We start from the raw sequence: 27,969 nt of genomic DNA, 5'->3' as shown, positions 1-27,969 counted from the left end.
AGTCCCCCACATTCCATATGGTTCCCTGCGCTCTCCAGGAGTGATTCCTAATCCCTCGAGGAGTAATCCCTGAGTACCACCAGATATGACCCAAAACAAAATCAACAAAAAATAAAATTAGTTTCAGCGCCGGAGAGATAGTACATTGGGCAAGTGTTTGCCTTAATGTGGTCAACCTAGATTTGATCCCTTGGCGCCCCATATGATCTGAGCACAGCCAGGAGTAAGGCCTGTACACTGTTGGGTGTTGCTCCAAAACAAAATAAAAAGCTTAAATAGTCATGTTCTGGGGATTTTATTGTTAAGATTTAGTAGTAGGGCTCGAGTGATAGTACAGCAGGTAGTGTGTTTGCCTTGCAAGTGGGCCACAAGAGTTCACTCTCTGGCATTCCATATGTGCCTTCAGGCCCTCCACGAGTGATCCCTGAGTGCAGAGCCAGAAGTAAGGCCCGAGTACCGTGGGATGTGCCTCCATCCCATACCGGGATCCCATCCCATCGCTCACGCCCCCCCCCCAAAAAAAAAAAGTAATCGTTAATTGTATGTTTTATTTTTTTCCCTTTTCCCTCCCTCTTTCTGAACTCCTTGCAGAGAAAAAAATTTTGATGAATTTTCTAAGCATCTTAAGGGACTTGTGAATCTTTACAACCTTCCAGGGGACAAGTAAGTATTTTAAGTATTCATAAAAAATTTTGTTCTAGAAATCTGCCAAGTTGTCTATTCTCATTTTAATTTTCTCTTCATATAGACAATAACTTAATTTCTGATTTAAAAAAAATTATCTTGGGCAACACTCAGCCGTGCTCAGGTGCTTCCAGCTTGGTGCTGGGGGTCACTTCGGGCAGTGCTCAGGGATCATGAGGTGCTGGGCATCAGACCAGGCCTCCTGAACATGAAGCATGTGTTTCAGCCCTTGAACTGTCTCTCTGACCCATGACCTTGTCTTTTATATGTTCATGTATTTATTTTAGTTTTTTTTTCATCACAGCAATGCTATGGGGTTACTTCTGATTCTGCACTCAGGAATTACTCCTGGCAGTGCTTGGGGTCCAATTGGATGCTAGAAATCAAACCCTGGTCAGCTCAGACTCGGGTCAGCATCATGCAAGGCAAGCATCCTATGTGTACTATCTCTTGAGCACCTGACTTGGTCTGGGCCCGCAGTGACAAGACATGTTGGGCCTCACGGGATGGGGGTGGAGCCGGGCCTGTCCTCCCCACCTCAGCGAGACCCCAAGTCATCACTCACAAATGGCCTCTCTGGCTCCTGATCAAGCTGCTTAACGGCTATGATCCCAGAGACTCAGAAACAAATCTCGAAACCCAGTGGCTTTTGGCAGAAATTCGTCCAGACCCCACAGTAGGTTATTGTTGCCGGGCCACCCCAGGGGGGAAAGGGTGTTGTCCCTCCGCCTGCTCCCCCTTGGCGGCTTGGTGGCCATCATCCTCCAGAGTCCATTGGACAGTCAGGCCTGGGCCCACAGTGATGAAACTTGTTGGGCCGCACAGGATGGGGGTGGAGCCAGTCGTAGTCTCCCCATCCGAACGAGACCCCAAGTCATCATCGCCCACGAATGGCCTCTCTCGCTCCTCATCAAGCTGCTCAACGGCCATGATCCCAGAGACTCAGGAGCAAATCTTGAGCATCTGACATAATACCTGTATTCATGGTGGGTTATAATGCTAAAATATAGAGTATTGTCTTTGAGATGTCTTCCAACATACTGGTTTCTAGGCTGAAAGAAAAACTTGTGTAACTGGCTTATTTTTATTTACTTATTTTTTTTTGTTTTTTGGTCACACCTGGTGATGCTCACAGGTCCTTCTGGCTCTATGCTCAGGAATTACTCCTGGTGGTGCTCAGGGAACCATATGGGGTGCCAGGGATCAAACCATTGTCAATTGCCTGCAAGGCAAATGCCCTACCCACTGACCTGTCGCTCTGCCCTCAACCCTGATTCTATGTATGTATATATATACATATATATATTTTTTTCTTATTTTGGGGGTCATACCCAGCGATGCTCAGGAGTTACTCCTGGCTCTTCACTCAGGAGTTATTCCTGGCGGTGCTTGGAGGAACCATCTGGGATGCCGGGGATTGAACCCAGGTCAGCTGCTTGTAAGGCAAATGCCCTACCTGCTGTACTATCGCTCTGGCCCCAATCCTGATGATATTTTAAGTAGATATTTTATTTAGGTGGATTTTCTGCTCTTGGGCAATCCCAGGGTTCCCAGGAGTGCTCCTGGTGGTACACAGAGAACCATGCAGTGTTGGATTTAACCTACATTTCCTGCATGCAAAGAACAAACTCAGCATGTTGAGAGCTATCTTTTCAGGTGCTAAATAAAATTTGCTTTCTAGAGTTTCTACAGCAGTACTTTTATGTGCATATTTTTTTTCTAACTTTTTTTTCTTTTTCTTTAGCAAACTGAAGACTAAAATGTACTTGGCTCTCCAGTCTTTAGAACAGGACTTATCAAAAATGGCAGTTATGTATTGGTAAGATGATACCAAAAGTATCAATACCATATGAGCCTTATAGAATACCTTGGTTTTAATTTTTTTTTTTTTTTTGTGGTTTGGGAGTTTCTAGAACCCAATTTAATTTTATTTTATTTTGGGAGGGTTTAGGCCACATTGTGGAGTACTCAGGGCTTGCTCCTGGAAGGGTTTAGAGGACCATTTAGGGTTCTGGGGATAGAATCCTGTCAGTTGCATTAAGCCAAGTGCTCTACTCACTGTATTATTGCTCCAACCCTAGACTCTTATTTTAAAACATCTATGTTACAGGATTATATTATTAAGATTTTACACTAGATTTATAATAAGATCTATATTTTACCTATGTTATACATCTTCTCTATCTTCTTTTAGTTCTCAGATGAGTGCGTTGCAAGGAGTGGGGGGCAGTATGGTGTGTGTTTAAAGCCACACTACGTGTGCTAGTGACTATTCCTGGTTTCTGTGTTTCGTGTCTGTGCTCACTCCTGGTGGTGCTAGGGGACTGTGTAGTGCCTGGGATCAAACCCCCACCTCCCGCATACAGTGCATGCTTTCAGCCCATTGAGTACTCTCTTTCTCTCTCAAACTCCTATTTGTAAATTTGCTTTAGTTTTTTGGTTTTTTTTTTTTTTTTTTTTGCCAAACCCAGCTATGCTCAAGGCTTACTCCTGGCTCTGCACTCAGGGCTTGGGGACCATATGGGGTGCTGGGAATCAAACCCTTCTCTATACTATTTCTTTCAGACCCTCTTTGTATTCCTTCTGTGTGTGTGTGGTGCTGAGGAATTGAACTTATGGCTGCACACATCCATGACCTTGCATTTACCATATTATGTACAGGTGCATACTTGAAAATAATACTTTGAAGGTAAAATAATTTCTACATGCCTAGTTTTGAGGAAGAGTAAGTTATTATAAGATAAATGGGCTTAATTTATCATCACATTTTGCATTCATAACTTGGGGCTTAAATAAAAGCAAACATAGATAATTTGTCTTGTAGGAAAGCAACCAATGCTGGTCCCTTGGATAAGATTCTTCATGGAAGTGTTGGATATCTCAGTCCAAGAAGTGGTGGTATGTGATCCCATTCACTTATTTTGGAAAATATCTAAATTTAATAGATTCCATAAAATTTCACTTTGGGTTTGAGAACTACCAGTTATTTGTGTATTTTTTTCCAAGGGTGGTGTGTTTGGGCCAGACCCAGAAGTTCTCAAAACCTCTCCTGGCTCTGTGCTCAAGGCTCGTGCCTTACCCCTTATATCGTTCTAGCTCATCATTTAAATATTTCTGAGTAATTTCTAAGGTGTTGGCCCTTGCCTACCATAGTTTTAACTTAAATGTATGTTTCTTTGCTTTTTGTGCCACACTTAGTGGTGCCCATGGGGCCACTCCTAGCTTTGTGCAGAGGTGTCCCGCTTCAGTAGTGTCAAGGGGACCATGCAGTGCTGGGGATTGAATTGGGCCTTGTGCTGCAAAGCATGCATGCACTCAAATCATTGAGCTACACCTCTGTAACCTAAGTTTTTGTTTTTTAAAATAGTTTTCACTGAGGTCAATATTTTAGCTTATGTTGTATTTCAAAAACTGATATGAGAACTGGTATGAATTCTCATATTCCTGCTGCTAAATCAAATTCTCTACTTCACTTACCCTCATTTCTCTGAAACTATTTTCTTTTATGTATACATGGTATATGTATATGTATATATATATAGACTTATGAAAGTATAAATTTTTCAATTTGCAATTTTTTTGATATAGGTACCTTCTGTTTTCATAGGTCATTTAATGAACTTGAAGTACTATGCCTCTCCTTCTGACTTGTTGGATGATAAGACTACATCTCCCATCATTTTGCATGAGAATAATGGTAAGTATGTTTTTTCTTAATTTAAAAGAATTTTTCCCCTCCCCTTTTCTTCTTAAAATTTTTTTTTATTGAATCACTGTGAGACAGACCCTTACATAACTTAGGTTTCGGTCATACAGTATCCCAACACCCATCCTTTGGTCTTTCCCTTTTCTTTTTTGCAGAGAGCAGGGATGGTGTACACACTTGTTTCCAGTGCACACTCACTTGGTTATGCTGTGCCAGGCATTGGCACACTCCATTGTAATCCCAGAGAATCCCCAATAGCAGTTTCACCATGATTGCACTGGGCACATGGCATGGTGCAAATGACTAAACTGCTGGCATTGTGCTTACAAGGCAGGGACATTATCACTGAGATATTTCCTTTAGACAAGACCTCTTTTTTTTGTTTGTCTTTGGGCGAATTTAAGCTGTGCTCGCACTTACTAATAGCTCAGTCCTTAGGGATCACTCCTGGTGATACTCTAGGACCTTATGGGATGCTGGGGCTCAAACTTGGGTCTGTCGTGTGCAAGGCAAATGTCCTACCTGCTGTACTTAATCATTCCAGCCCCTAAACTTAACTTTTCACAGTGAAGAAATTAGCCAACTTATTAAATACAGTAATGATGTTTTTCTTTTCTATTTGTAGTTTAATATGGTGAAACAATAAAGAGAATGGCCTAAGACATGTTTTCCTTGTAATTCAGTTATTGTTTCCTATAAGTATTATTCTTTTTTTTTTAACATTTTTTGGGGAGCTAGAGGCTATAACCCGTCAGTGCTCACGACTCACTTTTGGCTCTGCTCAGGAGTCACTCCTGGTAGGACTCAGAATCCAACCTGGGTTGGCTGTGTGGAAGTCTATGCCTTATCTTCTGTACTCTCTCTAATTCTATATCTAATTTTTTTTTGAAATTGAATCACTGAATTATCAGGCTACATAAATACTCATCATTGAGTTTCAGGCATACAATGTTCCAACCTGAATCACTTCACCATTGTTCATTGCCCCTTCTGCCTCCCAGCCTACCTCTGGGGCAGGTACTTACCCTTCTACCATTGTTCCTTCCCTAATTTATCCCCACCCCCACACCAGTGGCAAGTTTCCTACAGATGACCAGTTCTGCCTCTCTGTTTCTATTGCCTTTAGGCATTTCTTATTTCCCTAGAAAGTTTCTTTTCTCATTTTTTTTTTTTTTGACCTTTTGGGTCAGGTCTCACCCAGAGATGCTCAGGAACTACTAGTTCTGGAATTCCTCCACTCAGTAACTGGTGGTTCTTGGGTGACCATATGGGATACCTGCGATTAAACCCAGTCAGCTGCATGCAAACGCCCCACTTGCTGCACAATCGCCCTGGCCCCAGGAAGTTTCTTTTCTCTCTCTCTCTCTCTTTTTTTTGCTTTGTTTTTTTTGTTTTTGGTCCATACCTGGCATTGCTCACATCTGTCTCTGCACTCAGGAAAATAACTCCTGGCAGTGTTCAGGGGACCAAATTGGGATGCCAGGGATTGAACCTGATTGGCTGTGTGTGAGTCAAGCACCTTACCCACTGTACTATTGCTTCTGCCTCTTAGGGAGTTTCTTTATATTCCATACATGAGAGACATCACTATGAGTCTATTCACTCAACATGATACTCTCTAGATCTACACATAGCATCAAATTGTATGACTTCATTTTTCTCTTATGCCCAAGTTGTGTTCCATTGTGTATCTGTATCATAATTTCTCTTTCCTATCATCTGGTTTTATTTTTTTGTGGCCACAACTGACTCTGAGCTCAGGGATCATTCCTGCTGTTAGCCCCCTCTATCCAGTCATCTCTTCTTGAACACTTCGGTCATTTCTACATTTTGGCTGTTGTGAATAATGCTGCAATGAACACTGGAGGCAATTGTCTTTTCTGTGTTGTGTTTTTGTGCCCTTGTGGGAGTATTCCCAGAAGTGGACTTAATTCTATTTTGTAAGTGTATTCTAGTTTTTTGCTGGAGGCCCACACCTAGAGATGCTCAAGGACTTACTTGTGACTCTGCATTCAGGGACCTATCTCCTGGTGGGTCTCAGGAACCATATGCATTTAAGGCAGGTGCCCTGCCCGCTGTACTGTCTCTCCAACCCATATTTAAAATTCTCAGTCATTGTAATTTACAATTTAACACTCTGTCAATGACAGGGTTTCATCTATACAAAACATTCCAATGTTACATCCCACTACCAGAGTGTCCCATTTCCTGCCAACATTGCCTCAGGGTTCCCCTCACTTCCCATCCTCCACCTCCTGAGTCAGCATTCCCTTAAGTGTGTTCTAATGTTTGAGAAAATATCTGTTATAAGACTAAAATTTTTCCCCCCTTAGATTGCATTTTTGTTACATATACCTTTGTTTTTGCTTTTGGGAACACATAACTGGCAGTGTTCAGGGTACTATGTGTAATAATGATGATCTAACTTGGGCCTTGGATTCAATAAAATTTAAAAAAATTTAAAAAAAAAAAGCCAAAAACTTGGGCCTTGAACCTATGTATCAAAGCCTGCATTCAGTCTATTGTGCTGTTTTTTTCCAGTTTTTTGTTTACAGGCAAAATATGGTGAGGTTATAAGGTAACTTTTAGCATTACTCTGTAAATAGTCATAATCGACAAAATTGTGGATGAGATAATTATGAATGACATTATTGAAATTAAACTTTTTATTAAAAACATTCCATTCCCCTTTGCTTGTCTTTTTTTTTTTTTGGTTTTGTTTTGTTTTTTTGTTTTTTGTTTTTGTTTTTGGGCTGGAGCAATAGCACAGTGATAGGGCATTTGCCTTGCAAGCCACTGGCCCGGCTGAGCCAGGTTTGATTCCTTCGCCCCTCTCAGAGAGCCTGACAAGCTACTGAGAGTATCTCAGTATGGCAAAGCCTGGCAAGCTACCCGTGACATATTCGATATGCCAAACACAGTAACATCAAGTCTCACAATGGAGACGTTACTGGGCCCGCTCGAGCAAACCGATGAACAACGGGAGGACAGTGCAGTATAGTGCAGTTTTTGGGCCATACCTGGCAATGCTCAGAGATTACTGCTGGCTCTGCACTCAGGAATAACTCCTGGCATTGCTTAGGGAACTATATGGGATGTCGACGCTTGACCTCTGGTCAGCTGCCTGACCAGCTGTACTATCTCTCTGACCCTGCTGTACTACCAGCTATACTATCTCTCTGACCCTGCTTCCCTTTGTTTTTATTGATGACCAGGGGTCTCATTCACTCGATTGTGGTCCTTATATACTTTATCCCTTTCATTGTTTCACTGGGGGGCTCTCAGTTTAGTTAGGATTCTCAAGCAATCTCTCTTTGCATCGTTCATGATAGTCCTAAGTGACAGTGCTGCCAGGAATGCATCTGATTTGTACAAGGCAGGCACTATGACACTGAGACCATCCCAAGCCCTTTTAAAATTTTTTTTTTATTTTGTGGGGAACCACCCTGGTGGTGGCTGGGAGACAATTTAGTGCCTGGGATTGAACCCTAGCATCCTGTATGGAAAGCATATTCTCAATCTGTTGAGTTATCTAGATCCTTTTTAAAAATGCTAACACCAATTTAACCTGTGTTACTTTGGACAGTACCCTTTTTCTTTACTGTTCTCAGTTCCTAGATCTTTGGGCATGAATGCATCAGTGACAATTGAAGGTACATCTGCTATGTATAAACTCCCAATTGCACCATTAATTATGGGGTCACATCCAGTTGACAATAAATGGTAAGTTAATTATTATTCTAGGATAGCAAAATCTTTTTTTTTTTCAGCGTCAAACAATATGAACAAGTAGTTCCTTTACTTGACTCTTTGTACACTTGAATTTCTTTTGTTTCTGTGCCACATCCGGCAGTGTTCAGGGATCACAGTACTCCTCACGGGGCTTGGGGGACAACAAGGGGTGCTGGGGAATTAACCCCATTTCCCCTGCATGCAAGAAAAGTGCATATTCCTTGCCAGTAACTGTACTCCACCCTAACCTGTGTACACTTGAATTTCTAATGGTTTTCCATTTAACCATTCATCTTTAGTATTTATTGGACTCTTCCTCTTTGAAATATTTATAGAAAAGATTCTTTGATTTATCTGGAGAGAGACAGGAATTTCTCCAGTTTAATGATGTTCTCCATTTTTATTTGTTCTTATTTTTTGGTTTTTGGGCCACACTTAGTTGTACTTTAGGGGTTTCACCTGACAATGCTTCTGGGATCATATGTAGTACCAAGGATGAACTGGGGTTGGCTGAATGTAAGGCAAGAGAGCCTTATGCCTGTTGCTTTCTCACTGACCCTGTTTACGTCATTTATTTTAAATGGGGTTTATGTTGATTTAAGAACATTACTCCTAATAGAAATTTAATTATTATTATTAATTTTTTTTGTTTGTTTTTTGGGTCACACCCAGTGATGCTCAGGGGTTACTCCTGGCTCTACACTCAGGAATTACTCCTGGTGGTTCTTGGGGGACCATATGGGATGCTGGGGATTGAACCCGGGACAGCTGTGTGCAAGGCAAACGTCCTACCCGCTATACTATCACTCTGGCCCTAATTATTAAATATTTAACAATGACAGTATAATGTTTTGAAATCGGAGGAAGAAAGTTCACTGATTTATGTTTTGATAGACTTGTTAAATAGTTTGTGTTTACGTGCATATTAAAAAATGGGTATTCTGAATTTTGTTGGTTTGTGGGTCACACCCAGCAGTGCTCAGGGCTTACTATCACTTCTGCGCTCAGAGATCTTTCCTGGCGGGACTTGTGGGACCATATAGGATGGTAGGGATTGAATCCAGTTGGCTTCATGCAACTACCCACTTGATTATCTATCTTGCCCCTCAATTTTTTTTCTTTTTTCTTTTTGAGCCACACCTCGTGGTACTAGGTACTCAGGGTTTAGCCCTGGCTCTGTGCTCAGACATCATACCTAGAAAGATCAGGGGAACTATACTGGGTACTGGGGATCAAGCCCAAGTCAGCATGTGCAAGGAAGTGCCTTTTCTGTTGTCCATATCGAGTAAAAAAAAAAATCATTTCTCCCCCCCCACCTTTTTTCAGGACCCCCTCCTTCTCCTCAGTCACCAGTGCCAACAGTATTGATCTTCCTGCTTGTTTCTTCTTGAAATTTCCCCAGCCAATCCCAGTATCTAGAGCTTTTGTTCAGAAACTTCAGAACTGTACAGGTGAGTCTTTAGCTCCAGAAGCAACTACTTGTTAGAATTGTGAGGGCCAAACTTCAAATTCAAGTGATCTTAGATAACTCAGTGTTGTCAGTGTTAATATTTACGGGTAAAGATGTCATGGAGCTTTGAACTAACAAATGGTAAGTACTTTCAGCATACATAGATGGGTGAAGTTGATGTCCTGAAGGGAAAAGTGAGCTGTCAACATATTTAATCTTTTTTTTTTTTTTTTTTTTGCTTTTTTGGGTCACACCTGGCGATGCACAGGGGGTACTCCTGGCTCTGCACTCAGAAGTTACTCCTGGCAGTGCTCAGGGGACCATCTGGGATACTGGGAATCACACGTGGATCAGCCGCGTGCAAGGCAAACGCCCTACCTGTTGTGCTATCTCTCTAGCCCCCAACATAATCTTGTGGTGATCATAATACTAATCACTTTTCCAGGAATTCCACTGTTTGAAACTCAACCCGCTTATGTGCCGCTTTATGAACTCATCACTCAGTTTGAGCTGTCAAAGGACCCTGATCCCATCCCTTTGAATCATGACATGCGATTTTATGCTGTAAGTAAGGCACTATAGATTGTTGTACTTATTTTTGGCTGCAAGGTCATAATCTTTCTGTGATTACTGAAACCAGTTAACTTTCTTTTGGACTGCTGAATTTAATCCTTTTTGTTAGACAGGACATTATCAAAATCTCTGAAAAACACTGAAAATATATTTCTAAATCTGGAAATAACAATACACGTTTTACTTTTGAAATTCTAGAAGAAAATCTGCTATGATATTTTGAACCTTTATAAGCTTAGAAATTGATATTAAGAATTCTTTTAAGATTGCACTCATTTGTGGAATATAAAATAACAGAATGGGAGACTAACACCCAAGAATAGTAGAGATAAGTACCAGGAGGATTACTCCACAGGTTAGAAGCTGGCCTCACATGCTGGGGGAAAAGGCAGCTCAGATAGAGAAGGGACCATCAAGTATAAGGGTGCTAGGAAGGTCCACTTGGGATGGGAGATGCGGGCTGAAAGTAGACTATAGACCGAACGAACATGGTGGCCACTTTGCAACCATTGCAAACTACAACACCCAAAAGGAGAGAGAGAGCAAAAGGGAATGCCCTGCCACAGAGTGGGGTGGAGGGGCCGGGGGCAGGGTGAGGGGTGATGCTGGGACCATTGGTGGTAGAAAATGGGCACTGGTGGAGGGATGGGTATTCGATCATTGTATAACTGAAATGCAAGCACAAAAGTTTCTAAGTCTGTAACTGTATCTCATGGCGATTCACTAATAAAAAATTAAAAAATTAATAATAAAAACAAAAGAATTTTTAAAAAATTATTTCTTTTGGGAGCTGGAGCAGGTAGGACATTTGCCTTGCATGTGCCTAACCTGGGTATCCCCACATCCCATATGGTCTCCCGAGCACTGTCAGGCGTAATTCTTAAGTGCAGAGCCAGGAGTAGCCCCCTGAGCATTGCCAGGTGTGGCCCAAAAACAAAAGAATAATAATACCTTGTGGGGGCGGGTGCTGAAGCAATAGTATAGCGGGTAGGGCATTTGCCTTGCACATAGCTGACCCAGGATTGATGCCCAGTATCTATTGTCCCTATAGCCCTGCCATGAGTGATTCCTAAGTAGAGCCAGGAGTAAGCCCTGAGCACCACTGGGTATGGAATTCCCCCCCAAAAAAAAAATCTTTCCCCCCTTGGTTTTTGGACCACACCTGCCTATAAATACAGACCATTGTCTCTGTGTGTGTGTGTGTATTTGATATTCTTTTTTTTTTTTCTTTTTGGGTCATACCCAGTGATGCTCAGGGGTTAGGGGTTACTCCTGGCTCTGTGCTCAGGAATTATTCCTGGTGGTGCTTGGGGGACCATATGGGATGCCAGGGATTGAACCTGGGGTGGCTGCATGCAAAGCAAATGCCCTACCCACTATACTGTTGCTCCGGCTCCAATATTCTTTAAAGACAGCTAAGTTTATCTTCTGCAAAGGATCTTTAATTGAAAATTACTAAAATAAGATAAATAACACAAACTCAGGGGCTGGAAAGATAGTGGCTCTCCTGGTTTACTCCTGGCTCATTCCTGTCTCTGCACTCAGGAATTACTCCTGATGGTGCTCGGGGGACTATATGGGATGCCAGGGACTGCACCTGGGGCAGCTACATGCAGGCCAAGAATTCTACCCTCTGTACTATCTCACTGGGTCCAGTGGGTATTTTTTTCGGGTAGTAAGTGGAGTACATTTGGAGGAGGTACATAGCATTCATTACCTTTGTGCTCTTTTGCCCAGGCTCTTCCTGGTCAGCAGCACTGCTATTTCCTCAACAAGGATGCTCCTCTTCCAGATGGTAGAAGTCTGCAGGGGACTCTTGTTAGCAAAATTACCTTTCAGCATCCTGGTCGGGTTCCTCTTATCCTAAATTTGATCAGACATCAAGTAGCCTATAACACCTTGATTGGAAGCTGTGTCAAAAGAACTATCCTGAAAGAAGGTAATACCTTTCCTTTTTCTATAACTTAATGATAGAAGCAGAACACTTAAAGTTTCTCGAATTCAGATGACTTGTGGAGCTTTTGAAAATAGATAAAATATATATATACTTGGTTTCCACACATACTCCCACTAATTGGAACTAGAATCTCAATGGGACGTGTTTGGCAATCTGGTTTATGTTCTACAAAAATGGAACCAATTTGTAAATTGACATACTGAAGCAATTGTTTTTTTTGCAATAGATTTTTTATGCTTTTACAGTGGTGAGTTGATTTAATTGAATGTCTCAGAGACTTGAACCTGTTAGCAAGTGTATAAAGTAGAACTTGGGGTATACAAAAATGAGAATTTCTTTGTTGTTGTTTTCATGAGTTCAGTGGGCTCAGAGGTCACTCATGATATTCAGAGGTGCCTGTGGAGCTCGGTGTGGATTGAACTGTAGTTTATTGCATATAAAACAGGCACTAAGCCCTTTGAGCTATCTCTCCTGCTCAGGAAGATTTCTTTAAATCTATTGGTTGTGAGGCAAAATATTAAAAAATAAATTTCAGGGGCCAGAGAAATGGTACAGTGGTTAAAGAGCTTGCTTTGCATGCGCTGAGCTGGGTTCAGTGCTCAGCACTGCCTAGGTCCCCTGAGCACTGTCAGCAGTGATTCCTGAATGCAGAACCGGGCGTGGCCCCCAAAACAAAAATAGTAAAATTTGTTTAAAAATAAAATTTCAGGGGCTGGAGTGATAGCACAGCGGGTAGGGCGTTTGCTTCGCACGCGGCCGACCCGGGTTTGATTCCCAGCATCCCATATGGTCTCCTGAGCACTGCCAGGAGTGATTCCTGAGTGCAAAGCCAGGAGTAACCCCTGAGCATCGCCATGTGTGACCCGAAAAGCAAAAAATAAATAAATAAAATTTTTGGATCAGACCCTTGCCTTGTATGTGGCTCAATAGGACCCTGGTTCAATCCCCTGCACCACCTTATACGGTTCCCTTAATACTGCCAGGAGTGATCCCTGACCACCAGGTATGGCCCCTAAAAATAACAGAAATTTAGGATAGCTATAGTTTAAAGGTTTAGAGTGCATGATTTCCATGTAGGCAAACCACACACTGCATCACATCACATTGTCCCCTGTGTACTTACTGCCAGAAGAAATTTAAGCACTGAGCCAGGAGTAGCCCCTGAGAACCACCTAGTATGACCACAAATGATCCCCTACCCCTCCTGAATATTTTCTTTATTGGTGGTATTCAGGGCTTACCCCTGGCTCTGCACTCAGGTATCATTCGTAGTGGTACTTAGGGGAGCATATCTGGTGCCAGTTACTGAACTCAGATTGGCTGTATGCAAGGCAAGCACCCTGGCCACTATACTATTGCTCAAGCTTCTCCCCCCATAATTTTGAAAATAATTTAGCTTGTTAGAGTTATTCTTATTCTCCAATTAATAAGAGATTTTGTTTAAGAGAATAGAAAGGCGGTAGTGGTTGGGCAGTGGGGGAAAATGCAGGAAGCATGCCATGACATGAGAATAGTCTCCAAAGCAGAATTCTCTTCCCATGAGGGAGTTCTAAGTGTATTTCTTCTCCTCATTCTTGGAATCCTGAATTATAATGCTTAAAAAGGTAAGAGAAGGTGGCTAGAGAGATCGTACAGGGGTTAAGTTGATCCCTAGTATCACATGGTTCCCTGAACACCGAGCTGTCAGTTATCCCCAGGCCCTACCACTTGTGTCCCACTCCTACATCCCCCAAGAAAAGTTTAAGATCACTAGAGATAACTCATCTGGCTTTGTTGTATGCAGGAGACTCAGGTTCTATCCCTAGTACATGATACTAAATGGTCCCTGGACCATTTCTAGAAGCAACCACTGAACACAGAGTTAGAAGGAGCACCTGAGCTGTCACGGGGTAATGACAGAAAATCTCAACAAAACAGTACATAGAACTTTTGGGCGAAAGATGGCTGACAGGATCAGCTCCTGCTTTTCATGCCTCAAGGCTAGGATTTAGTGATCAGCTTTGCATGGTTCCCTAAGTACTACCAGGCGTGACCTCTGAGCAGAGAAGTGGAATTAGCCCTTGAACATAGCAGGGTGTGGTCCCAAAATTTAAAACAAAAAATTGGGAGTTGGAGATACAGTACAAGATTTAAGGAGCTTGCCTTGCATGCAGCCAACCCTGGTTCCATCCCCAACACCTTATACAGTCCCCTAAGTGCCTCCCAGAATGACATCTGAGCACACAGCAACAAATAGACCCCAGGCACTGCCAGGTATGACTCCCCAAACCAAATAAATTAAAAAGTTTAAAAGTCAATTGCCCTTTTCTCTTTGAGGATTTTGGAGGCTTCTGATGTTCTGGATTAGAAGGCTTGATGTGTTCTAACCTTTTTACTTTTATTTTAATATGGAATGCTTATGAACTTTTGTGTCGTCTTTGCACAGGGCCCATGCTAATCATTGTATCATTCCAGTTTTATACTAAATGTGCTGCCAAAGCAAGCACTACCTTTCTTGTAAGGTGCTTAAGTGATAGAAAAGTGCTAATGTGAACAGCAGACAGAAAGGACTAGGGAAGGTAAATCAGAGATCTTTTATGGGGATAGGAATATATAGGGTCTGGAGAGATAGTACAGGAGGTAAGGCACTGTCCTTGCTTGCATATGACCATCCCTGATTTAATCCCAGAACATAGAGCTAGGAGTAGCCGTGTTGGGTCTGATCCCAAAATCCAATCCTCATAGCCCCCCAAAAAACACGAAACCAAGAGTTGATTAATAGAGATGAAATTTTAGAGTTACTGACACAATATTACATTGTTCTTAATTTTTTTTGCTGGGGGTTGTTTGACTACACTCATTGGTACTCAGGGGTCATTATTCCCAGCTTTGTGCACAGGAGTCACTTGGACTATGTGGTACAGGCACTAAAGCATGGGTCATCCACATGTCACACCTTTTCCCCTGTTCTCTAGTCCACAAATTATGATTATGGTTCTATTTCATGTCTGAATCCTATAATAAGCTCCAAATAGATATGTGAGATCTAAAAATGAGTTTCTATTTATATAACTTTGGCTTTGGAGCAACACCTGGTGATGCTCAGGGGTTACTCCTGGCTCTGCATTCAGGAATTGCTTCTGGCAGTGCTGAGGGGAATTGAACCCAGTTTGACCATGTGCAGAGCATACGCTCTACTGACTGTAATAGCTCTCCAGCTTTTTTTTTTTCGCTTTTTGGGTCACACCCAGCAATGCTCAGGGATTACTCCTGGCTCTGCACTCTGCACTCAGGAATTGCTCCTGGCAGTGCTCAGGGGAACATATGGGATGCTGGGAATCGAACCTGGGTTGGCTGCGTGCAAGGCAAACGCCCTACCCACTGTGCTATCTCTCCAGCTCTTTAAATGAGGGTTTTTATTTGTTTTGGCTTTTGTCATATCCAACAATGCTCAGGGGTTACTTCTGGCTCTGCACTCAGGAATTAATCCTGGCGACGCACAGGGAACCATATGGGATGCCGGGGATCAAATCCTGGTCTGCTGCATGCAGGGCAAACACCTTAGCTGCAGTATTATTGCTCTGCCCCCCAAAGTGAGTATTTAAAGGTAGCTAGGAAATTAGGCCTATAATCATTCTTTTTTTTTTCTTTCCCTCAGAAAATATATATTTTTGTGTCAACTGCCACAAGTTTGTTTTAGGGAGCTAGGGTGACACCTGTAAGATTATCTGGCATAAATATCTCACTTTCGGTAGTAGCCCCTGTATCCTTTATATCATATTGTGAGCTGCACATGTAATAGAAAGTAAACAGAAAGCAGTTGATCGGGGCTGGAGAAGTTAGGACAGGGGTTAAGTCACTTGCCTTTCGTGTGCCTATCCCTGTTTCAATCTCTCCAGCCCCTTTGTTTTGGAGTATTTAAAATAAACTGGTACATTCCTTGGATATTGACACCTTCTATCATTTGTGTATTATATAGTAGTGTGGGTATTTAAGGAGGGAAATTTTCCTTTATACATAAGGTATAAATGGAGATGTTACTGGTACCGGCTCCAGCAAATCGATTTTCAATGGACTGACAGTGCAGTGCTACAGTGCTATACATCGGGGCTCTTATTTTGTTTCTTTGTGCCACAACTGGCAGGGTTTACTCCTGATTTGTGTTCAGGGATCACTCCTGGTAGGGCTCAGAGAACCATATAGGGTGCCAGGTGTCACATCTGGGTTTTTTCACTTGCATGGCAAGTCCCTTACCGCTGTACTGTCTCTTCAGTTAGGGATTATTTTTTTATTCCCTTCCTTCCTTGCTTAAGTCATCATTGTTGTTGTGATGACCAGGGGTTATATATATGCATGGATATGGTGCTTTCACTTGATTTTTTTCCTAGCTCTGTGCTCAAAAATCATTCCCTGTAGATCTCAGGGAGAATCACAGGAGTGCCTGGGATCCAACCCAAGTTACTCTTGGGCAAGAAAGGCACCCTGCCAACCACTGCCCTATCTCTTTGGCTCCACTTTCATATCTTTTTTAAATTTTGCTTTTTTTGGATCACACCCAGTGACGCTCAGGGGTTACTCCTGGCTTTGCATTCAGGACTTACTCCTGGCGGTGCTCAGGGGACCATATGGGATGCCAGGGATTAAACTTGGGTCGGCCATGTGCAAGGCAAATGCCCTGCCCACTATACTATCGCTCCCATCCCTCACTTTCATATCTTTTAAGTTTTTGTGTTCACCAGGGTTCACAGTCAGGTTGCGGTGCCCAGTGAGGTTTACATGCTGTTCATGGCAGTGCTTGCTTCCCAGGCTCCTGCTCTTGGATGAAGCACACAAGATCCAGTTGTGTTTGTTAGCTATGTTGCCGTGATGTTACACACTTGCTTTTCATGGGCCACACTTCCTGACTGTGATGTTTCTATATCTCTAGTTGCATTGTTCATTGGTGGGGTCAGGGGGTGAGGGTGGGAGGATGTTATACCCTTTTTGTGACTTCAGTGAGGCCAGAAATTGCTTTTGGCACCATAGTCATCAATGGCTTTGCTGCCAGACTTAAACAGCAGAGCCACCCAGATTGCACTTGGCACGAAGCACAGTGGTGATTTTGTGATCATGTACTTGCAGGTTGGTGGACTGAACACCTGCCCTCCTCCTTTCTGCCGCTCTTTTTTAGGGCTTGCCACTTGTTTGTCTCAAGCCTTCGAGTTGGCTGCTTGTTTTATGATCATATCTTTGTCTTTTAGATTCTCCTGGGCTCCTCCAATTTGAAGTATGTCCCCTCTCAGAGTCCCGTTTCAGTGTATCTTTTCAGCATCCTGTGAATGACTCCCTGGTGTGTGGTGAGTTGTGTGGGAGGGTAGCACCCCTTTCAGGGCAGCTGTTTGGTCCCTTTAATTTTCATGAACATTTAAAAGCTGACTTTCTCAAACATCTCATGTATTTTGTCTTTCAGTGGTAATGGATGTTCAGGACTCAACACATGTGAGCTGTAAACTCTACAAAGGGTTGTCAGATGCACTCATCTGCACAGATGACTTCATTGCCAAAGTTGTTCAGAGGTAGCACTGTCCCCCTTTCCTTCAGAGTCCCATAAAGAGGTGTATAAGAAACATTGTCTTCTGTATTGTGGTGGATTGAAGTTTTTGGAAGGAAGCATTTAATCACTGCTTTACGAGAATTTACCCTTCTTTTGACTTTAAAGTAGTAAGTTTGGGGAGATAGCTCCATTAACATGGCACGTGCCTAGCACATGCAGAGCCCTTAGCTTGATTCCCAGCATCATTGAGTCCCCTGGGACCACAGCCACAACCCATGCATACCACACTAGATTGGCCCCTATATAATTAAAAACAAACTCAAAACAATGAAAAAGCAGTATGTACTAAGATATAAATTCATTTTGGGGCCATGCTAGGTGGTTGCTGTGGCTTCTCCTGGCTCAGTGCTTGGGGGTTGCTCTGTGTGAGGACCTCTAATGAGGACTGTGTGGTGCCAGGGATCAAACTTGGGCCTCATGCACAGCATGTGCTCAGCCCATTAAATTATCTCTGGTCTGAGTTTTGATATTTAAAATATCATTATGAAAATAATGAAAATATTATTAAGAAGTAGGTAACATGACAATTTAAGGCTTCTCACAGCGGGTAGGGCGTTCGCCTTACAAGCGGCCAACATGGCCGACCCGAGTTCGATTCCTCCGCCCCTCTCGGAGAGCCCGGCAAGCTACCGAGAGTATTCGATATGCCAGACTCAGTAACAACAAAGTCTCCAATGGAGACGTTACTGGGCCCGCTCGAGCAAATCGACGATCAACGGAGGGCCTTTACCTTTACCTTTACTTTTTGAGGGAGAATGCTGAAAGAATATGAAGGGGTTTGTGTAACTCACATTACTGAGATTGCAATGACTGGGAATTGCATGCACAACTGGCTGTTGATGCTCGTGCATTCATTTGTGGTGTTCATTTTCTTTTTGGTTTTGGGTCACACCCAATGATACATAGAGGCTACTTCTGGCTCTGGTCGGAGGTGCTCCTGGTGGTGCCCAGGATTGCAGGGGTATTGTGGGGGAATCAAGCCTAGGCCTCTGACATTCAAAGCATGCACTCTGAGCTTCTCTCTTGCTCCAAGAGATTTTTCTAATGGTTAATTAGAATAATTATAATGTATTAATAATTTAAGGTGAATCCTGAAAACTTTTCTTCCCATGTTCACTATCACCCGTTTTGAGTACAGTAGGTTAGTTGTTATTTGGATTCTTGTATATGATTCATTTGTTTTTTGGAGGTACTTCAAGAGTTGTATACACATCCAGATTACTTTCTAGAGTGAATTATCTGAAATTGTTGGTGTTTCATAGAACAGCACCTATATTTTGGGGTACTTGCTTTTCATTAAAATTGCTTACTGTAAACCTTTGGTTATGTATCTGAGTCTTGGCAAAATTAAAACCTTTTTCCTGAATGACAAACTAATTTCAGGTGTCAAGAATTTGGTAAGCAGTAATTTGCATATGTGAAGCCCACAACACCAAAATAAAGTAAGGGGTCAGAGTAAGGTCAACAGGCTGGAGTTCATATTGTGCATGCACGAGCCCTGGATGTGATCCCTGGGATAGCATAGTTCCATGAGCACTGCCAGTAACCACCCAGAACACTGATCCAGAAGTAGCTCTTGGGTCTCTCCAGGTGTGATACAAAAAAAAAACCAGAAAAAAACACAAAACAAAATTCCACTAGTTGAAGAAAAATTTACTTCATCTAGCAGATGTACAACATTAGCTTTGCTTTTTTTATCTTATTTTTCAGGTGTATGTCCATCCCAGTGACCATGAGGGCTATTCGGAGGAAAGCTGAAACCATTCAGGCCGACACCCCAGCACTGTCCCTCATTGCAGAGACAGTTGAAGACATGGTGAAAAAGAACCTGCCCCCGGCTAGCAGCCCAGGGTATGGCATGACCACAGGCAACAACCCAATGAGTGGTACCACTACACCAACCAACACCTTTCCGGGGGGTCCCATTACCACCTTGTTTAATATGAGCATGAGCATCAAAGATCGGCATGAGTCGGTGGGCCATGGGGAGGACTTCAGCAAGGTGTCTCAGAACCCAATTCTTACCAGTTTGTTGCAAATCACAGGGAACGGGGGGTCTACCATTGGCTCGAGTCCGACCCCTCCTCATCACACGCCGCCACCTGTCTCTTCGATGGCCGGCAACACCAAGAACCACCCGATGCTCATGAACCTTCTTAAAGATAATCCTGCCCAGGATTTCTCAACCCTTTATGGAAGCAGCCCTTTAGAAAGGCAGAACTCTTCCGGCTCACCCCGGATGGAAATGTGCTCGGGAAGCAACAAGACAAAGAAAAAGAAGTCATCCAGATTACCACCGGAGAAACCCAAGCACCAGACTGAAGATGACTTTCAGAGGGAGTTATTTTCAATGGATGTTGACTCACAGAATCCTATCTTTGATGTCAACATGACAGCTGATACACTGGATACGCCACACATCACTCCAGCTCCAAGCCAGTGTAGCACTCCCCCAACAACTTACCCACAACCAGTACCTCACCCCCAACCCAGTATTCAGAGGATGGTTCGACTATCCAGTTCAGACAGCATTGGTCCTGATGTAACTGATATCCTCTCAGACATTGCAGAAGAAGCCTCTAAGTTGCCCAGCACTAGTGATGATTGCCCACCCATTGGCACCCCTGTTCGAGATTCTTCGAGCTCTGGGCATTCTCAGAGTGCTCTCTTTGACCCTGATGTTTTCCAAACCAATAATAATGAAAATCCTTATACTGATCCAGCTGACCTTATTGCAGATGCCACAGGAAGTCCCAGCAGTGACTCTCCGAACCATTTTTTTCCTGATGGAGTGGACTTTAATCCTGATCTGTTGAACAGCCAGAGTCAAAGTGGTTTTGGAGAAGAGTATTTTGATGAAAGCAGCCAAAGCGGAGACAATGATGATTTCAAAGGATTTGCATCTCAGGCACTAAATACTTTGGGGGTGCCAATACTTGGAAGTGATAATGGGGAGACTAAATTTAAAGGCAATAGTCAAGCTGACACAGTTGATTTCAGTATTATATCAGTGGCAGGTAAGGCTCTGGGTCCTACAGATCTTATGGAGCATCACAGTGGTAGCCAGAGTCCTTTATTGACCAGTGGGGATTTAGGGAAAGAAAAGACTCAGAAGAGAGTAAAAGAAGGCAATGGTACTAGTAATAGTAGTCTTTCTGGCCCCGGGTTAGATAGCAAACCAGGGAAACGCAGTCGGACCCCATCTAACGATGGCAAAAGCAAAGATAAGCCTCCAAAAAGGAAGAAGGCAGACACCGAGGGAAAGTCCCCATCTCACAGTTCTTCTAACCGGCCTTTCACCCCACCAACCAGTACAGGTGGATCCAAATCTCCAGGCAGTTCAGGAAGATCTCAGACTCCTCCTGGTGTTGCCACACCGCCCATTCCCAAAATCACGATTCAGATTCCTAAGGGAACCGTGATGGTGGGCAAGCCCTCCTCTCATAGCCAGTACACCAGCAGTGGTTCTGTGTCTTCCTCAGGCAGTAAAAGTCACCATAGTCACTCTTCTTCCTCTTCGTCCTCATCTTCTGCTTCCAACTCAGGCAAGATGAAAAGCAGTAAATCCGAGGGATTATCAAGTTCCAAGTTAAGTAGCAGTATATATTCTAGCCAGGGGTCTTCTGGATCTAGCCAGTCCAAAAATTCATCCCAGTCTGGGGGGAAGCCAGGTTCTTCTCCTATTACCAAGCATGGGCTGAGCAGTGGTTCCAGCAGCACCAAGATGAAACCTCAAGGAAAGCCATCATCACTCATGAACCCCTCTTTAAGTAAACCGAACATATCCCCTTCTCACTCAAGACCGCCTGGAGGCTCTGATAAGCTTGCTTCTCCAATGAAGCCTATTCCTGGGACTCCCCCATCCTCGAAAGCCAAGTCCCCCATCAGTTCAGGTTCTGGTGGCTCTCACATGTCTGGAAATAGCTCAAGCACGAATATGAAGTCATCTTCAGGGTTAGGAGCCTCAGGCTCACTATCTCAGAAAACGCCCCCATCATCTAATTCTTGTCCAACATCTTCCTCTTCCTTCTCCAGTGGTTCTTCCATGTCATCCTCTCAGAACCAGCATGGGAGTTCCAAAGGGAAATCTCCCAGCAGAAATAAGAAGCCGTCTTTAACAGCTGTCATAGATAAACTGAAGCATGGGGTTGTGACCAGTGGCCCTGGGGGTGAAGACCCAATGGATGGCCAGATGGGCGTGAGCACAAATGCTTCTAGCCATCCTATGTCCTCCAAACATAACTTGTCAGGAGGAGAATTCCAGGGCAAGCGTGAGAAAAGTGAGAAAGACAAATCAAAGGTTTCTGCTTCAGGGGGCTCAGCGGATACCTCTAAGAAGACCTCAGAGTCCAAAAATGTGGGAAGTACTGGTGTGGCAAAAATCATCATTAGCAAGCATGATGGCGGATCCCCCAGCATTAAAGCCAAAGTGACTCTGCAGAAACCTGGGGAAAGTAGTGGAGAAGGGCTCAGGCCGCAGATGGCCTCTTCCAAAAACTATGGCTCTCCACTCATCAGTGGCTCCACCCCAAAGCATGAGCGAGGCTCTCCTAGCCATAGTAAATCACCAGCATATACCCCCCAGAATCTGGACAGTGAAAGTGAGTCAGGATCCTCTATAGCAGAGAAATCTTATCAGAACAGCCCCAGCTCAGATGATGGCATTCGACCACTTCCTGAATACAGCACAGAGAAGCATAAGAAGCACAAAAAAGAAAAGAAGAAAGTAAAGGACAAAGATAGGGACCGCGACCGGGATAAAGACCGAGACAAGAAGAAATCTCATAGCATCAAGCCAGAGAGTTGGTCTAAGTCACCCATTTCTTCAGACCAGTCCTTGTCTATGACAAGTAACACAATCTTATCTACAGACAGGCCCTCACGACTCAGCCCTGACTTTATGATTGGGGAAGAAGATGATGATCTTATGGATGTGGCATTGATTGGCAATTAGAAACCTTACTTTTAACACAAAAACCACAATCAGAGAAACACTAATAAGTTTCTAGACAGAACATCATAAGGGTTGTGTCAGACATGTCTGATGTGTTTTAGAACCTTAAATGGCAATGGCTTTGACACTGAATGGGGTAAAGTTAAAAAGGCATAGTCAGACCCTACTAAAAAAGACCACAATTTGATTCTAGTTACTAAAAATTGTTTCTTTGCCAGGAAAAAAGTTAAAATTCTTGCTTATGAAAGGGGGGAGGATGGGGCGGGAATAGGGAGAGGGAAGGGTGGGAAAGCTTTGTGGGAAATATTCATATATATATTTTTCCCTCTTTTCCATTTTTAGGCCATTTCTTAAAACTCATTTTAGTGCATGTATTTGAAGGGCTGGGCAGAAAATGAAAAAGCAATACATTCCTTGATGCATTTGCATGAAGGTTGTTCACCTTTGTTTGGGTAGTTGTCCATTAGAGGCATGGGCAAATGAAGGACTTTGGTCATTTTGGACACTTTAATGTTTGGTGTCTGTTTCTTAGGAGTGATTGGGGAAGGGAAGATGATATTCGCTATTTATTTTGATATTATAACCCTTTATCTGTTTGTGTTATACAGTGTTTCTACTTCTGTGAGGTTCAGGGTTCAAAATGATGGGACGTGGAAGAGTAAGGCTTATTTGGTGGTAGAGAGTTTGTGGCTTGTGTTGATACCGAGGCATCAAGCTCAAGCAGATTAATGAGAACCCATCTTCGGAGTATAGTAGAAAAACCAAAATGGTATTTTTGTTGTTGGGAGGTTTTTCATAGGGTTTAGACACCATAGGAATATTACAAATCACCTCCCAATGGAGGTATTGATTTATGCGTCTCCTTTAGGAAAAGCTGGACTGGCTTTTGGGGGATGGAACCATGTTTTCAAATGCAGTAAGGTTTAATGCAGGACAACCTCCCTAATCCAGTGACATGAAAACCATTACAGAATTACTAGTTCTCCTCTTTCCACAATGTGCCAAAAGTCCACATCCCAGCATTTTGTTTGTAGGAGAACGGATGCCATTCCTGTGAGCTGGGCTCGTTTCCCTTCATCACAAGGAGAAAGAGTCCAGACTTGAATCACTCCAGTGTATGTTCCCTTAGATAAAACAGGAAAAAAGAAAAAAAAAGTTGCAGCCATAGTTCACTTAACAACAATTTCAAGCTCACTTCAAGTAATGGGGGCCTGGAATGCTAGGTGGGCATAAAAATAAACCCTTGCTACTATGTAGCTACACCATTGGACCTTTTTTTGAAGAATAGGTCTGAGTCTGGATTCTTGGGGACATCAATAAGAAGCCCTTCTCATAAATATAGAAATCCAGGAGACCATTTAAGTGCAACACAAGTTCTCAGTATTTGGAGGGTCCTCTCAAAATTCTGCGGCCTTACTTTGATTTTGACACCTGCACTGTGCCATTCCTGATGATTCCATTCAGGGTCTGTATCAGCAGGATGGGGCACAGTCCCCAGCACAACTCTTCTGGATTTTTTTTTAAAAAAGCAAGCCAGGTGTTCATTGTTTGTGTATGTTGTAAATGGAGCGACTTCATCAGATATTGAAGAAGATTTCTATGTTCAGCTCTTTCTGCAGGTTGGAGTTAGCTTAGAGTTGGAAAATCAGCTTTGGCTTTCATTCCTGACTGTCTCTGATTTCCTCTAGTCTCCCATTTCTGGTCATCAGCTCTCAACAACTCTGCCACTTTTGTGTCCCAAGGTAATATCAAGTAGGAAACGAAACATTGCAAAGTGGAGCAAGAAAAGTTATCGGTTACCATATCAGAGTCAAATGTCTTGGGTGACACTAAGGAGGACATGGGCAAAGTGATACCAGAGTGCTTTATCTTGTGATGTTGATACAGTAGCAGCCTCTCAGACATAACAACCAGGTTGGCTTTCTCACAAGTTTCTCACCTAGTTTTGAATCTATCCCATTGGTTTCTGCCGGGGGGAAAAAGTTATGTGGTTTTTAAGTTTATTCTGGGTTGGGAAAATCTTAAGGGGGGTATAACTGCCTAATAGTAGGGGCTCAGTTCTCCCAAGCAAATAAATACCAAAATGAGTAAACTGGGAAGCTTTTTCTCTCTTTCTGTCTTCATCCCAGATCAAAGAATCCCGAGTTAGGATCTGGATGAAGTTGATAAGCCCCTGAATTGTCGATGGGCACACCCCACACACTGACCCAGCATCTGAACTTGCTTAACAGGGAGCCGGGGCTAAACTGCTTCACCCTGCCTGTGAACCAGGGAGCACTGCATTTCTCCACAGGGTGGAGGAGAAGAGTCAGAATAAACCAAGCCTGGGACACCTCCCTCCTGTCTAGGTGTACTCATTCTCCTGTTTCAAAAGACTGCAAGGACGTGAAGTCAACTTCTACCTATCTTCTGCTGCTGGCGTCTTATGTATTCTTAGTTTGACCGAATCTGATTCCTCTTTCGTCTTTGGCTTCATGTTTGTGGTTTTCGGTTAAAAGCTGCTCTGATGTACATGAAGATTTCAGGTTCAAAAATCAATGTGTTTTAAAACTAAATATTTTAGTGTGCAAAACGATGAAGTACCTAGTTGCCAAAATGAGGCTTGTGGTTGGTGACTCTTGAGAGGCCTAGGTCTGAGAATTTAGTGCAGCACCATCAGGAATTCTCAAACCCTTTTAGGGAGCCAGTGAGTCATAAGGTATCTAGTTGAGTCACTTAAAGCTTATGGCCAGTATAGGAAACACATTCGTAATCCCTGGGCAATACTATTTTCTTTTACCATTTCTCCCCTTTGTCATTGCCCCTTTCCCTTCATTTCTATCCTTGTTATTTTTTCAAGGGGTAGGAAATATCATCCCAGAGAGCTGAGCTTTACATTTTTGTTTAAAAAATGTACATCAGGAGCAGTTGGGGAGGGTCTTTTCTAAAAAAATTTCAAATTTGATTTTCTGTGCTTATGGCCGTTCTGTAAATACTTTGGGGTTTTTCATTTTTTTGAAAGTAGACAAAAATCTGGGATTTTCCCCCTAAACATTACAAAAGAACCTGTTTATTTACATGAAAATAAATTTCTTTGATAAAAAGCAATATGCCTACGTGTTATAAAATTTAAATCTTTTAAATGATATTTATTAAGTTTTTGAAAAATCCAGTTTAAAGAAGTATATTGGGGGTGTGTGTGGCTGTTGTAGGGTCTCCCAAGCGGTGCTCTGGATGCATCCAACCCTAACTAACGATAAGTCTGGTCATTCAGTGCAAGAACCCTAGGTTGCAGTGTGCGTGCTTTGCTTTGCATGCAGGACCCCTGGGCTTGATCCCTGCTATTAATAGTCCCCTAAATATTGAGCTGGAAGTACTCTGAACACTGTCAGGTGTGGCCTAATAAACCAAAACAACCCACATAAGTAGATTTCAGGCCTGGGAAATCGTTCAGTCATGGAAGCCCTAGGCCTACTAGTCCTAGGTTCAATCCCTGGCACCACATGGTTCTACTGTGAAGGGAAAACAGATCACCAGTTGGGATAAGCCCCTTAACACTGCTGGATATTAGCCCAGAATAGCACTGTAGCACTGTCCTCCCGTTGTTCATCGTTGCTTCAAGGGGTCTAGTAACGGCTTCATTGTGAGACTTCTTGTTACTGTGTTTGGCATATAGAATACGTCAAGGGTAGCTTGCCAGGCTTTGCCATGCAGGTGAGATACTCTTGGTAGCTTGCCAGGCTCTCTGAGAGGGGCGTTGGAATCAAACCTGGGTTAGCTGGGTTGGCCGCGAGCAAGGCAAATGCCCTACCCGCTGTGCTAGCCCAGAATACATTTTGAAAAATTAACTGGTGGAGGGAGTACAGGGTTGCATGAGGCTAACCTAGGGCAATTTGTGGCACCACCAGGAGTGACCCCAAAGCAAGGCCAGATGTGGCACAAATGCCACCTCGCCTCCATAAAAAAACACTGAGGTTGGAGTGAGAACTGGAATGATAATGGAGGCCTTACTTTGATCCCCAGCATTGTGTGAGAGACCCTAAAATAAAGTCTTCCTAAGGAAGTATTGAAAATGGTCCTCTAGAGAGTGCTTTAACAGTTTTGAAAAGTCCCAGCTGTTAAATGGATCAGTAGTTCCTGGTGATCGAAAACTTGGGAGACAGAATTTAAAGGGTTTGTCTTGGTTTTGGGGCCAAACCCGCAGTGCTCGGGGCTCGGCTCCCGTCTGATTCTATTCGGATCGCTCCAGGTGAGGCTCAGGGAACTATATTAAATATAGGGGAATTAAATCCAGGTCAGAGCATCAGAGCGATAATACAGCTGGTAGGGCCCCTCCATTGCACTCGGCCCAGTTTATCTTCTATCGAGAAATTATTCCTTTTATTATTATTCATAGAAATTATGTGATAAATTTTGAGACCCTGCAGGCTCAAGTTACTAAAATACAAGGATGTATTGATACCGGTACTAGCCACCACCCAAAAGGAGCCAAGGCATGAGAGCAGTGTTTTCACTGAACAAGCGCCCCCGCCTACTCGCTCAGACATGCTTGTTTCTCCCGCCAAAGTGGCGTCACGGTCAGGCTCTCACCAACCCGCCCTCTGATTGGAGAACTGACAGGTGCTCGCGCCCATTGGGCGCCGGCGGCCGAGGGGCGGGGAAAGCCAAAGGCCCTGCAGCCGCGCCCGCCCCCACCGCCACCCCGGAGCGCCGCCCCTCCCCCTGGCCAAGGAAGGTCGCCCCACTCCAGCACAGCACCCCCTGACTTCAAGCACGGGATGCGATCTCGCTGCTCCTCGCTCCCAGAAAGAGGACAGCACAATTAGCGCCCTGCCCTCCTGATTCATTCACAGGGAGACCCACGCCCCGCCACAGCCCCCCACCCCCCAGGCCTCCCGGTAATGCAATTCACGGGGGCGGGGGAGGCGACGGCAGCGGCAGCCGCGGCGGCGGCGGGCGGCAGCAACAGCACGGCCCCAGTCTAGAGACCACCAGAAAGAGGAGGAAAATGGCTCCGAGCAGGGACCGCCTGCTGCACTTTGGGTTCAAGGCGACAGTGAGTGACAGGGGAAGGGAGTTGGGTGGCGGGGCAGAATGTGCGTGCGTGCGAGCGAGCGTGCGAGCACAGGTTACCGGGCAGGACGCGACCAGACTTCGGTGGGTGGGGTGTCTGGGAGGACTCGAAAGAGCACAGGAGTGTTGGTGGGTGGGTGGGTGCGTGATCCTCGGCGGTGAAGGAGAGGCCAGGGGCACCCTGGGCAGAAGAGGGGGCGCGGGCGCCGTGTGTAGTTGTCCGGTTCGCCTCTCACGTCCGCGAGCACGCGCGCACTCGCGTACACGCGCCCGCCCCGCAGCCCCTCCC

General features: G+C 43.8%; 1 protein-coding gene and 1 non-coding gene across 8 annotated transcripts in view; one reads left to right on the top strand and one right to left on the bottom strand.

The window, feature by feature from the left end:
* The window catches only part of MED1 (mediator complex subunit 1), a 42,247-nt gene extending 16,532 nt beyond the window's left edge, over window positions 1-25,715 (top strand). Inside the window, exons 7-19 of one of the 7 annotated variants that reach the window (XR_008794267.1) lie at window positions 592-663; window positions 2,429-2,503; window positions 3,509-3,582; window positions 4,292-4,381; window positions 8,002-8,113; window positions 9,449-9,573; window positions 10,018-10,136; window positions 11,883-12,084; window positions 17,322-17,417; window positions 17,531-17,636; window positions 19,385-19,525; window positions 24,236-24,370; window positions 24,758-24,999. Coding sequence is in view for 5 of the 7 variants with exons in the window: in XM_056128022.1 (XP_055983997.1) it covers window positions 592-663; window positions 2,429-2,503; window positions 3,509-3,582; window positions 4,292-4,381; window positions 8,002-8,113; window positions 9,449-9,573; window positions 10,018-10,136; window positions 11,883-12,084; window positions 17,322-17,417; window positions 17,531-17,636; window positions 19,385-22,628 (4,315 nt within the window). In the remaining 2 variants the exon portion in view is untranslated. Of the gene's footprint in view, window positions 1-591; window positions 664-2,428; window positions 2,504-3,508; window positions 3,583-4,291; window positions 4,382-8,001; window positions 8,114-9,448; window positions 9,574-10,017; window positions 10,137-11,882; window positions 12,085-17,321; window positions 17,418-17,530; window positions 17,637-19,384; window positions 22,863-24,235 lie in introns of those variants that run through there. The other 6 variants (XR_008794268.1, XM_056128024.1, XM_056128026.1 and 3 more) reach the window with 6 other exon arrangements.
* On the bottom strand, window positions 14,484-14,588 carry LOC130036294 (U6 spliceosomal RNA). Its single transcript, XR_008794340.1, has one exon. It is a non-coding gene; the product is annotated as a U6 spliceosomal RNA (small nuclear RNA).
* Window positions 25,716-27,969: the final 2,254 nt, after the last annotated feature.

This window comes from Sorex fumeus, unplaced genomic scaffold, assembly GCF_029834395.1.
Source record: "Sorex fumeus unplaced genomic scaffold, SorFum_2.1 ptg000063l, whole genome shotgun sequence".
Lineage (NCBI taxonomy): Eukaryota > Metazoa > Chordata > Mammalia > Eulipotyphla > Soricidae > Sorex > Sorex fumeus.
Note: the sequence above shows the minus strand (reverse complement) of the source record. Positions and strands in the feature narration are given on the sequence as shown.